Source organism: Bombus huntii, unplaced genomic scaffold (genome assembly GCF_024542735.1).
Source record: "Bombus huntii isolate Logan2020A unplaced genomic scaffold, iyBomHunt1.1 ctg00000075.1, whole genome shotgun sequence".
NCBI lineage: Eukaryota > Metazoa > Arthropoda > Insecta > Hymenoptera > Apidae > Bombus > Bombus huntii.
This window is the reverse complement of record NW_026099333.1, coordinates 177,044-190,632: the sequence shown is the minus strand read 5'-3', so window position 1 is coordinate 190,632 and position 13,589 is coordinate 177,044. Positions and strand designations below refer to the sequence as shown.

Genomic DNA, 13,589 nt, shown 5'->3' with positions numbered 1-13,589 from the left:
AGAAGGCAGGGCGAACGGAAACGCAGACGCATTATCTAGGAAACCTCCGGAAGTTTGTTTACCAATCAGAAAGAGAGAGGAAGTCTCACCGATTCGCTATCCTGTCTCAAAAAGATTCGAAATAGATACGTCAACCGAAGACTCTCCCATATTCGAAGCTAAACCACACGTCTTGCCTCAATCCAGTGATTCTAAAAATCAAGGAAAGGGTTTTACCCGAAAACATTTTACAATAGAAGAAACCCCCATAAAATATTTAGACCAAGCATTAGCAGAAATCGATGTAAGTACAGATAGAGCAATAACCAATCGAGAAAAAGAAGGCACGGATACAACAAGCGAAAAAGAGACCTCCACTGTAATTCCAGAACTAATTCAACAACGAGAAAAGGACACGAGACCTACGATAATTGCGGAACTAAGAATTTCAGAAACCCGAGACTCAATTGCGAGAGTAAATGACCATAAAGTAGTATTTATAGATATACATGGCAATCCGATAGATAAAGGAGCCTTAGAAATGAAGGAAACGGGAAAGTTACCTCGTTATGAAGATTTAATGTTAGAAAAAGCAAGATTGAATTACGATTCTGGAAAATACATTGTATTCCTACCGATAAAGGAAAATAGAAATATTCCAATAACACCAGAAAATTTATTAAACTCGCTAAGATCTCTATTAGACGCAGTAAATGAGAAACAATACCCTGGCGATATACAATCAGAAAATTAAAGGAAATATTTATGGAAAAAACCTTAACCATCACCATTTGCACTGGGGAAGTAATTACCCCATCTGTGGAAGCGCGGAACAACATAATACGAGAAAAACATGAATCAAGCGTAGCAGGACACAAAGGAATAACAAAAACTTATCAAAGAATACGACAACATTACTATTGGGAAAATATGAAAAAGGAAATTCAAGATTACGTAAGAACATGTAAGGAATGTCAATTGAAGAAACTCACAAGAATAAAAGCAAAGCAACCAATGGTACTTACAGACACACCAGGTAAAGCGTTCGATAAGGTTAGTATGGATATTATAGGTCCATTACCAAAAACCCAAAAGGGAAACGAATATATATTAACTATCCAAGACTTATTAACAAAATACTCAATTGGGATTCCACTAGGAGGAATCTCTTCAGCCTCTCGGCCTATCTTAGCGGACGTTTTTGTAAAGCGATTTATTTGTCGTTTCGGGTCACCGAGAGCTATTCTCACTGATCAAGGAACGAACTTTACATCCTCACTAATGAAGAAAGTAGCAAAGAGATTCCGCATCAAACAATATACCACGACGGCATATCATCCACAAAGTAACGGTTCAATCGAAAGATCTCACCACGTGCTGATAGAATATCTCAAATTATACATTGAAAATTCCAAAAATTGGGACGAATGGGTAGAATTAGCTATGTTTTCCTATAATACCTCTGTACACGAAGGAACGAAATTCTCCCCGCACGAATTAGTTTTTGGACATCTAGCCAGAGAACCTACTGGTGAAGTAATAATCGAAGAGAACATGGAACCAACTTACGCAGAATATCTCGAAGATCTGTTCGATAAAATTAACACCGTACAACGAATGGCGAGAGAAAATTTGATAAAATCCAAACTAAGATCAAAAGAATATTACGACCGACGAATCAACCCCCAAGATTTTAAAATAGGAGATTCGATATATTTACTAAAAGAACCCAGTAAAGGAAAATTCTCCGATCAATATACTGGACCATACAAAGTGCTAGAAATCTTGCAGAACCAAAACGTCAAGATCGAAGTAAAAGGGATTCCGCGAACGGTGCATTTAAACAAGTTAAAACTAGCGCATAATCGAAATAAGCAATGAATAAAGCGATTTCAGTGGGCAACGTAGTGCGGTAGTATATGTTATAGTGCTGTTCGTCGAATAATACAGATATCGAACACCTAAAAGGAAAAAGGAAAATTATTATACGTGTTTCAATTATTGCTTAAATATAAAACGTGTTAACTTAATGAACAATTAACTAGTGAAAGTAAAAGTTACCTTGTGAACAAGTGATCAACATACAAGAAAGTGTACGTGCAAGTATAGGTTATGGATCGTTGTTCGTGGAACACAATGTATGACAGCTACCTAAAATAAGTGAATAAATTAGTTTCAATTGTCTCAGTGCAAAATACAAGGTTACTAAATGTTATAACTATATTATGGATAAATCAAAAGGAGGTGTAACACTGTCCGTCGAATAATACAGATAGCGAAAACCTAAAAAGAAAAAGGGAAAATTATTATGTGTACTCCAATTATTGTTTGAATATACAACGTGTCGATTCAATAAATAATTAAAAGAGGGGAAGTGAAAGTTACCTTGTAAACAAGTAATCATCAAACAAGAAGGTCTACATGCAAAATATGATATGGCTCCCTGCTTGCGGGACACCATGTACCAGCTGAAAATAAACGAACGAATTAACTTCAATTGCCTTAATGCAAAGAGCAGCATCGCTAAATGTTATAACGGTGCTGTGGAGGCGTGGCAGTGTTCGTCGAATGACACAGATAGCGGAAACTTGGAAAAAGAAAAGAAGTTTATTACGAGTGTACCAATTACTGTTTGAATGTAAAACGTGTTAGTTCAACGAATAACGAAAACAGTGAAAGTGCAACTTACCTCGTGAACAATCAATCACCATACAAGGAAGTGTACATGCATGGATTTCGCAGATTAACAAAAAGAAATAAAATAGCTGGTAAATATAGAAAGTGGTTAGAAAATAATTAAGATAGATTAATTGAGAGTTAGTAATAAATATAACCGGAGTAAAAGGATATTTTATTGTGTATTAATCTACGTAGTATTGTTATATTATTATATCTAACATGTAGAAGTGGATTTTGTACGCATATATGTATATAGTTACAATCCAAGTAGTATTCATAATATTTATTTTCACTGATAACAAGTACGTAAAACCTAAAATAAAACAAAGGTTTTAACAATAAAAAAAAAACAAAAAAAAGGGGAAGAAGAAAAAAAAGGAAAGAAAAAAAATATAATATATATAAATATAAAATTTTCTTTTTCTGTAAAAGGTTATTCCTATTTCTGATAAACTCGAGAAACGAAAACATTATACCATGATACACTGACACAAAGATACACCACACAGAAGAAACTAATAGAGAACGCTTTAAGCTTGGCAAACTTACCGCCCGACGAATTTGCATACACCATAACCAAAACCCAGGACACATGGCTTTGATTGTTATTTAATAAGGTTTTGGGTTTATAAAATAACGATTCACTTAGATTCGTTTTCTCCAATATATTTCAGTCTTATAACACGTCTTACCACACAGGAATCTCCAAGTCAATAGAACAACGTGGTCGACTTCTAAGACAAAAGAGCGTCGTTAGAAGTCGTACCAACTTAGCTTGTAGTAAGCAGCGATCATACCAACTTAACATTTCTCAACACTCCCCTTTGATCGCTAGTTTCTACAAGCCCCATAGCTTTGGTAAATTGCTGGGTCTTAATCCTAGTTAGGCCTTTGGTGAGAATGTCAGCCACATTCTCAGGACTAGGTACATAAGTATAATCTAGTATCCCCCTCGATACGCAGTTCTTAACGTAAAAGTAGCGCACTTGGACGTGCTTAGAACTCTCAGCAACTATTTCGTCCTTTGACCATGAAATAGCTCCGATATTATCGCAGAATATCTTGCAGGGGCGATGGCAATATGACAGTTGACCCAATTCCTTTAACAGTAAAGAAATCCACACTGTTTCCCTTGTTGCTTCCAGCATTGCCACAAATTCCGCTTCGCACGTCGATTGAGCTATAATCGGTTGTTTTTTGGATAGCCAGGATATCGCACCACCAGCGAGTATGAACATATACCCGCTCCTGGATTTCCTGTCTACCGTACAACCCGCAAAATCCGAGTCGCAAAACACCTTCAGAGGTTGCCCGATCCTTTGGTATACTAACTTCAAGTCTTTGGTCTTTAGTAAATATCTGAATACCCGCTTCGCTGCTTTCCAATCGGATACAGTCGGATTCGCGCATCTTTGGCTTAGTTTCCCTATTGCACACGCAACATCAGGACGACTTACAGTAGCTACATACATTATGTGCCCCACAGCTTGTTCATATAATTTACTGTCGAGAGGCTCATCACGTTCAATATCAAAACCAGCCTCGCATTCTCTAGCTAGCGGTGTCGACACTCCCACCACCCCAACCTCACGAGTAATGTCAAACAGATCCAGCATTTGACCTATCTGTACAGATTGATCGAATACTACAGTGGTGCTGTTTGGCTTACTCAGGTGGATGGACAGAAATTGAGTGTCTACGCCTAGCATTCTAACATCTAATTTGTCCTTAATCCTAGTTTTGAATATCTCAATCCACTCATTCGTCCCAAACACGAGGATGTCGTCCACATACACAGCTACAATAAATTTTTTAGACTCATATATATATATATAAATATATTTCAATCAATCAATTTGGACAGTTACATATAAGTATAAACATATATGCCGAACATGTAATAACCTAGTAAATATTAGAGACAGTGCTTCCAATACTATGCAATAAATACAATATTATCAATTTATGAAATAAAAGTATACATGAAGTCAAAAACTAATAGTTTAACGAATACATAAAACATACAATATTGTATTATTAAAGAAATGAAGGTTACATTGTCAGAAATATATATATGTGTGCGAATTCTATCAAATCGATAATCTAAGATACATACTTAAAACTAGCCTACATTCCGGTAAAGGATAAATAAATAATTGACATTTCATTTCGTATGAATACTACACTGCCAAGAGAAATATGCATATGAATACGTATATATATATATATATATAATGTTTTGTAATTCTTCGATTGCGTTATTTATTGTTTTGAGTAGTTTATTTTATAGAGTATTCGATAATATAAAACATACATACTGTAAGTTCGACCAATCGCGGGGAGACGTACTCGCGAGGAGAGTCGTCAACGGGGGTCGTAAATCCCCGTTACGATTATAACAATCGACACCACGAATTGATCGATCCCCTGATTTCCGGTGGGATAATAAGGGGTGATTGATTTGGTATAACACTGGGATTCACAGTATTATAAAGTATATATTTCCAAGCACTTAGTTACAAAAGGATTTGTGTGAAGTATGCGACTCTCGCGCTATGTGTAGATTGCCGCGTTAGGCGTTAGTTGGTGGACCGTCGCGTTAGGCGTTAGGTGGTAGACTGTCGCGTTAGGCGTTAGTTGGGAGACCGTCGCGTTAGGCGTTAGGTGATAGACTGTCGCGTTAGGCGTTAGTTGGGAGACTGTTTGTCGCTCTTTTGTTTAATACGGAAGAAAGCTCGGTGTGGGTGTGCCCCTGTGCCTAAAGAACGCGGATTCGTTGGTCCCACTTTCGTTAGGAAAAGTGAGGGTAACGAACCGCGGTGTCGATTGGTCATGCTGCACTACTGCTCGAAGGGATGAGTAGGGAGTCTTCTACCATCGTGGTGCGTAAATGACGGTGTGTATGAGAAAACCTAGCCTGTTTTATTACAGGGCTATTCGGGTTTTCCTAATGGGTGCATACCCGCTTTCTCCGTGTTTTAAAGGCGACTAATAAACCCAAGGACACCTATAAAACCGACTGTGTTTCGAGCATATTTTTAGGTTTTAGCAATTCTTCAAGACAATCGGATTGAAGACATATGGCTAAACAATGCAGGGAAGTGAAAGTTATGGTGGGTCCTTAGGTTTATTGAGGGTCGAAGTGCCGTTACGCAGGTCGGTTGTTGTCCGGTCGCGCGGGCTGGCGTGCAGATGTTTTAGGCGTCGTAACATCCTCCCCCCGTTGAGAGGGCACCGATCAAATTCTGGCTGTGGAGTCAGGGGTGTCGTTGGTGACCTCCTTCGCTCCGTGTGGGCGTTCGGCCTCATCTGGATCTGGGTGGATGGGTAAGGGGACCAGTCGTTTGACGCCGCGGTCCAGGATGCTTGTTGCCGTCTGCACTGTAGCGGTCCGGATGATTCCGTCGGCTCCTGGATGGACCTTGATTACGCGGCCCAAAGGCCACTGCATAGAGGGCACGTTGTCCTCCCTGAGGATTACTACGGTGCCTTCATGAATGTTGTGTTTGCCCTTGTCCCATTTGCTGCGGCGGGTTAACTCGTTTAGGTATTCTCGATACCATCGGCTCCAGAAGTGCTGCTTAATCTGGTGAATGCGCTGCCAACTGGATAGCCGTCCTGATGGAACTGTCCTGAAATCACGCTCCCGTAAACTGGTTAGGGTATCACCGATTAGAAAATGACCGGGAGTGAGGACAGGGGGATCTTTCGGATCGGATGAGATGGGAGTCAGTGGGCGTGAATTGAGAATGGCCTCAATTTCGATCACAAGGGTGTTGAGGTGTTCAAAGGTCAGGAGCTCCGTGCCGACCACGCGGATGAGATGGCGTTTGAACGATTTAACTGCGGCTTCCCATAAGCCGCCAAAATGTGGTGTGTTCGGAGGATTAAAACGCCATTGTATTTGTCGGTCGGCGAGAAAATTCTGTACCCTATCCTGGTGGTCGTCGGACTGCAATAGGGTCCGGAGTTCTTGCAGCTCCCGATTAGCCCCGACGAAATTGGTGCCGTTGTCGGTGAGGATCGTTGCGCAGTATCCTCGCCGCGAGATGAAACGGCGTAGCGCGGCCAAGAAGGCGTCGGTGGTTAGGTCGCTGATTAACTCTATGTGGACCGCCTTTGTCGCCAGACAAACGAATATGGCGGCGTACGTCTTGATTTTACGTCGGTTGCGGTCCCTCCTCTCCTTGATGTTGAATGGGCCGCAGTAGTCGATTCCGACGTTCGTGAACGGCCGCGATTCGGTAATACGCGCCTCTGGCAAATCACCCATCAAGTATTCCACTGGTGGAGGGTTGGCTCTGCAGCAGCGGACGCACCTTCTGAGAGTGCGCCATACCTGGCTACGGCCGTCGATCGGCCAATAGCGCAGTCTCATCGCGTATAGGGTAGCTTGGGTCCCTGTGTGATGATTGTTCCGGTGCTCTTGTTCTATAATTAGCTCTGTCACCGGGGATTTGGGTAGGATGATCGGGTGTTTTTGGCTGAAGGGTATGGCGGAGTTGGTTAGTCGCCCTCCTACCCGGAGTAGCCCATCTTCGTCGAGGAAGGGGTTTAATGGCTGTAGTTTCCCTCCAACGTCCTCGCTTCGATTCTTTTGGAGGATCCGAATTTCAGGCGCGAAATGCTGGGATTGTAAGATTTTTATCAGCCTGTTGTGCGCTGCGGTCAGTTCGTCTGTGGTGAGATGGGCAGTTCGGTGTTGCTTATGTCTCCATCGAAGACACCGGGCGACGATTCTTATTAGTCTTGGCCAAGACGAGTAGCGATGGAGGAGAGTGTTGTCGTTAACACTCGTCCTCAGACAGATCGTCTTCTTTTGCTCCGGGAGGTCGACTACCGGTGTCGGGCTCCAAACCGGCCAATAGCTTTCGCTTTGCAGGAGCCACCTTGGCCCGTTTTTCCAAATGGACGGACATAGGAATTCCTTGGGCGTCTGGCCTCGGGAGATGAGATCCGCTGGATTATCGTCGGTAGGCACATGACGCCAGTCGGAGATATTGGTCTTGGTCTGTATCTCAGCGACTCGATTCGCCACAAATGTTTTCAAGGTGTGCGGCGAAGACCTGATCCAATGGAGTACGATGGTGGAGTCAGTCCAGTAGACTATCCGCGATATCTTGGTCGTCAGGGCCTGTTGTATTGACGAAATCAAGGACGTCAAAATAAGTGCCCCACTTAATTCGAGACGTGGTATGGAGAGCGATTTGAGCGGCGCTACCTTCGACCGCGCCGTGAGGAGTCGAGTCCAAATATTGTTCTTTCGGTCAGTCGTCCGCACGTAGACGCACGCCCCATATGCCCTTTCGCTAGCGTCACAGAATCCGTGGAGCTCAATTTTCGTTGCGGATTCTAGGATGGTCTTCCGAGGGAACCTTACCGCATTTAACAACGGCAATTGGGTGTGGTATTTGATCCATGCTGTGTGTACGTCTGACGGAAGGGATTCGTCCCAATCTACCTTCAATGTCCAGACTTGTTGCAAAATCATTTTTGCTCGAACGATTACCGGCGCGAGCAATCCTAGTGGATCATATATTTGTGCGATGACTGAGCTGATTGATCGCTTTGTGATTCGGGAAGTGTCACTGTTCGTCTTGACCGAATATAGTATGGTATCGTCGGCTGAATCCCAAAAGACGCCGAGTGTTTTTAACGTGGATGACTCACCGAGATGTAATTTCTGCTTGGTGTCTTCCTCAGGTAGCCCTCTCAGCAGATCCCGATCGTTTGAGGCCCATTTGCGGATATTTAGACCGGCTAGCTTAAGTAATCTCGTGAGATCATTCCTGATTGATAGGGCTTCGTCCTTCGTATCGGCTCCGGTCAACGCATCGTCGACATAGAAGTCTCGCCGTAGGATCTGCGCTGCTCTCGGAAATCGAGGTCCCTCGTCCTCTGCCAACTGTTTGAGACATCGGATGGCCAGATACGGGGCTGCGGATAGACCGAACGTTACGGTGTTGAGTCGGTAAGTTTCGATCTCTCCGTTGTCGGCACGCCACAGAATCTTTTGGTAGGGACGATCTTCTGGACGTAGGAGGAATTGGCGGTACATCTTTTCGATGTCGCCGGTAAGGACATATTGAAATGACCGGAATCTCAATAGGATGTTCCTCAGGTCTTCTTGTAATTTCGGACCCGTATGAAGGGCGTCGTTTAGAGACACTCCCGTGGTACTTGAAGCTGAGCCGTCGAACACAACCCGTAGCTTGGTGGTGTCGCTCGATTCCTTGGTCACGCCGTGATGTGGTAAATAATATCCGTGGTCGGTGGCGTGATCCGTGTTGATCTTTGTCATGTGACCCAAGTCTAAATATTCTTGAATCACAGCACTATACGCGGTTTCATATTGTTTGTCGCGTTGGAATCGGCGATGAAGAGAGGCGAGCCTGCTCATTGCAGCGGCCTTCGATGACCCTAGTGAGGAAAGCTTTTCGTTGAACGGTAATGCAACGATGTATCTGCCTTCCTTGGTTCGTCGGACATGGTTTCGGAAATGTTCTTCACATAGTCGTTCCGAGTCCGAAAGATGAGTAGTGGCCGGTCCCTCGTCGATCTCCCAAAACCGTGCGAGGTCCTCTTGCAGAGCCGTTGTGGTTGCGTGGAACGTATTTATCGCGGTTTGGGACGTGGGACTCCCCCCGATTACCCAGCCGAAGCGTGTTTTCTGTAGACGTAGTTCAGGTTCGCCTGGTTGTGCCAGATTGACCTGCCCGATGCACAGCGACGCGAATGTTGATCCGGTACTAAGTAATACATCGATCGGGGCTGGGCAATGGAATTGTGGATCGGCTAGATGAATATTTCTGGGTAGTCCCAGACTCGAGGGATCGATGGGCTCGCTTGGTACGAGGATCGATATGGCCGGGATAACAAGAAATCTCAATGTCTTCTTGTACTCGCCGTCCGTCGACGTGATGGTGGCCGTGGTGTAACGTTTTGCCGTGGTGCTCAAATTGTCGAGGGCTCCGATCTGGATCGCACATCTCCTTTGCCTTATACCGAGGGAGTTCGCGAGCCTGTCGGTCATGAAGTTCATGCTCGACCCAGTGTCGAGTAAGGCTCGGGCTCGGATTGGTTGTGCCTGTTTGTTCAAGACCTTGATCTGTGCTGTGGCCAACAGATCATGATGCAGAGGGGTGTGGGGAGATGTGTTTGTTAGTCCGATCCCCCTTGCTGTCGTAGTCTCGGACAGTCAGTTTTTCCCCGGTTGGGACTTGGATGAAGAGGTTGGGGTGGTGTTCCGGATCCGGGCTGAGCGTGACTCGTACGAGGAATGCTCTTTCGTACCTCTTGGAGCCGAAGATGTATGCTTCCGTGAAGTATCGGATGTTCGCCTCGATTTGTGGGACGACCGCGACTTCGATGATCCCGATGGGGATTGTTCGGTGGAGGCTCGCTTGTGTGATGAACGACTGCCCGACGACCGACCGCTCGGTGCGCGACTGCCCGACGACCGACCGCTCGATGCGCGACTGCCCGACGACCGACCGCTCGATGAGCGACTGTCCGACGACCGACTGCTCGGCGACCAACCGCTTGCCGATCGACCGCTCGACGATCGACCGCTCGAAGATCGACCGCTCGCAGATCGACCGCTCGACGACCATGAATCTACCTGGGTTTTTTCGCGGTGTAGATACGTATGATGTCGGTGACCGCAGATACGACACGAACCCGACGTACACTGTGTCGGCGAATGTCCTGTGCCTAGGCAATTTATGCACAACGATGCCTTCTTCACGATCTGAAAACGTTTGGTCGCTGATTTGGCCTTGAATATTTTGCAGTGTCTGATCTCGTGATGTCCGTTGCAGGTCGGACACACCACCGTTCTGCTGGTTGTAGCAAGGGTTCGCCCATGCGGTATGGTTGTTCGCTGACTGCGGTGTTTGTGTGTTGACCCTTTTGATTCCTTCTCTTTAGAGAGGAATTGAGTCCCGTTCGCCCGTGTTTTGAGAAAGTCTATCAGATGCTGATAGGATGGCACCTTTTGGCGGGGCAGTGTGCGTTGCCATTTACGCAGGCTGGACGCGGGCAACTTCGACGCGATCAATTCGATCATCGCTATGTTTGAAGTGACGGGCTCCTTTAGATGTTCGAGCGCCTTTAGATTTACGCTGATGGTTTCCAGCAAATCCTCCAGGGCCTCTGGAGTTTCCTTTTTGATTTCCGGATAATTACGCATCAGATTCCAATGGCGCATGCAGATTTGGAGGGGGCAATTGAACTTGTCCTTCAGTGTATCAAGCGCGATGGAATAGTTGGCCTCTGTGAGTTCTAATGACTGGATACTCTGTGCGGCCCGTCCAGTTATAGATGAGCGTAGATGCTGGAACTTTTGGACATTCGTCAAACCTTCGTTACGGTCCACTATGGATGTGAACGTGTCGTAGAAATAGGTCCAATTCTCGAGGGCACCGTCGAATTGGGGCACGCGGACCTCTGGAACGGTGGTCGGCTCTGGTTTCCGGCATGTCTCACCTCTTGTTGTAGTCGACGGGGTTGTTGCTGATATTTGTTCAAAGAGCTCTCGGAACCGCATGTCAAGCTCCCGATGCTCTTGCGATAACGAATCTACCCGTGCATCTTCCCCCTCATCTACCACACCTAACTCTTCTTGAACCTCGAGTATCCTCTTCCAAAGCTCATCGAACGAGCTGCGGCAAGATGCTAGGAAGATTCTGTTTGCCTTCCCAGACGCTTCGTACTCATCGAGTTCGCGCCTTATGGTTGCAAGTCGACGGGCTAGGACGCCTCGTCTCCGCCGTAACGTGCTGATTGATTCAGCTTGGGCCATGTTTGATTTTGATAATGAACGCCCTTACCTTGATCAAATGGACGTTGATCTGGGATTCTGTTGCTAATCGTTACGATGCGGCGTGGGCTCGTGTAGATGCTGCGCGACGGAGGTGCTTCTCTCCGATGGCGGTTCCCTTGCTCAGTTGACTAAGTGGTTGGAACTTGGATCTCACGCGACACTGTATAGTCACTGGTCAGTGCACTTTTTGGTGGCACGAGATCCGGCTCGAAGGACCATGTAAGTTCGACCAATCGCGGGGAGACGTACTCGCGAGGAGAGTCGTCAACGGGGGTCGTAAATCCCCGTTACGATTATAACAATCGACACCACGAATTGATCGATCCCCTGATTTCCGGTGGGATAATAAGGGGTGATTGATTTGGTATAACACTGGGATTCACAGTATTATAAAGTATATATTTCCAAGCACTTAGTTACAAAAGGATTTGTGTGAAGTATGCGACTCTCGCGCTATGTGTAGATTGCCGCGTTAGGCGTTAGTTGGTGGACCGTCGCGTTAGGCGTTAGGTGGTAGACTGTCGCGTTAGGCGTTAGTTGGGAGACCGTCGCGTTAGGCGTTAGGTGATAGACTGTCGCGTTAGGCGTTAGTTGGGAGACTGTTTGTCGCTCTTTTGTTTAATACGGAAGAAAGCTCGGTGTGGGTGTGCCCCTGTGCCTAAAGAACGCGGATTCATTGGTCCCACTTTCGTTAGGAAAAGTGAGGGTAACGAACCGCGGTGTCGATTGGTCATGCTGCACTACTGCTCGAAGGGATGAGTAGGGAGTCTTCTACCATCGTGGTGCGTAAATGACGGTGTGTATGAGAAAACCTAGCCTGTTTTATTACAGGGCTATTCGGGTTTTCCTAATGGGTGCATACCCGCTTTCTCCGTGTTTTAAAGGCGACTAATAAACCCAAGGACACCTATAAAACCGACTGTGTTTCGAGCATATTTTTAGGTTTTAGCAATTCTTCAAGACAATCGGATTGAAGACATATGGCTAAACAATGCAGGGAAGTGAAAGTTATGGTGGGTCCTTAGGTTTATTGAGGGTCGAAGTGCCGTTACGCAGGTCGGTTGTTGTCCGGTCGCGCGGGCTGGCGTGCAGATGTTTTAGGCGTCGTAACACATACATACATACATACATATATATATATATATATATACGTATTCCTATGCATATTTCTCCTGGCAGTGTAGTATTCATACGAAATGAAATGTCAATTACTTATTAATCCTTTACCGGAATGTAGGCTAGTTATAAGTATGTATCTTAGATTATCGATTTGAATCAATAATGTAGAATGCGCATACATTAATAGTAGTTTAGTTTAGAATATAATTTATATATTTATATATAGACATGCATGTTCCGTAATATAGTTCTTATTTTATAATTCTTTACCGGAATGTAGGCTAGTTTTAAGTATGTATCTTAGATTATCAATTTGATAGAATGCGCACATATATATATATATATATATATATGTTTCTGACAATGTAACCTTCATTTCTTTAATAATACAATATTGTATGTTTTATGTATTCGTTAAACTATTAGTTTTTGACTTCATGTATACTTTTATTTCATAAATTGATAATATTGTATTTATTGCATAGTATTGGAAGCACTGTCTCTAATATTTACTAGGTTATTACATGTTCGGCATATATGTTTATACTTATATGTAACTCTCCAAATTGATTGATTGAAATATATATATATATATATATATATATATATATATATATATATATATATATATATATATATATATATATATTCCTGGCGTTTCAATTATTTTCCCCTTTTGTAGTTATTCTTATTTCCTGGTTTATTTTGAATTGTGTGTATATGTATTTTGTTTATTGGTTGGATCCGTTAATCGCCCTCGTTTTGTTAATCCTTCCTTTCGTTTCGTAGTGCCGTGTGTTCGTTTGTGCATTCAAATCCTTATTCGCGTGTTTTGTATAGAATGGTTTTCTTGTTCTTGTTACGGCATGTGCGGAGCGCGGGACGTGACACCCCCGCCCTTGAAGTTCAAATTTCCAAAGGAAATTTGACTGATGGTATCTCTGAGTTCGCTCAAGGCGGACGTAGATGTCGTTGGTAGTTGAGTGAC

At 44.2% G+C, this 13,589-nt stretch overlaps 1 protein-coding gene across 1 annotated transcript; it reads right to left on the bottom strand.

The window, feature by feature from the left end:
• Positions 1-5,896: 5,896 nt before the first annotated feature.
• Positions 5,897-11,461, bottom strand: LOC126876439 (uncharacterized). Its single transcript, XM_050639294.1, has 2 exons — positions 10,348-11,461; positions 5,897-9,771 (listed from the first exon to the last, which is right to left on the bottom strand). The coding sequence occupies exons 1-2, from the start codon at positions 11,459-11,461 to the stop codon at positions 5,897-5,899; spliced, it is 4,989 nt and encodes a 1,662-aa protein (XP_050495251.1).
• Positions 11,462-13,589: the final 2,128 nt, after the last annotated feature.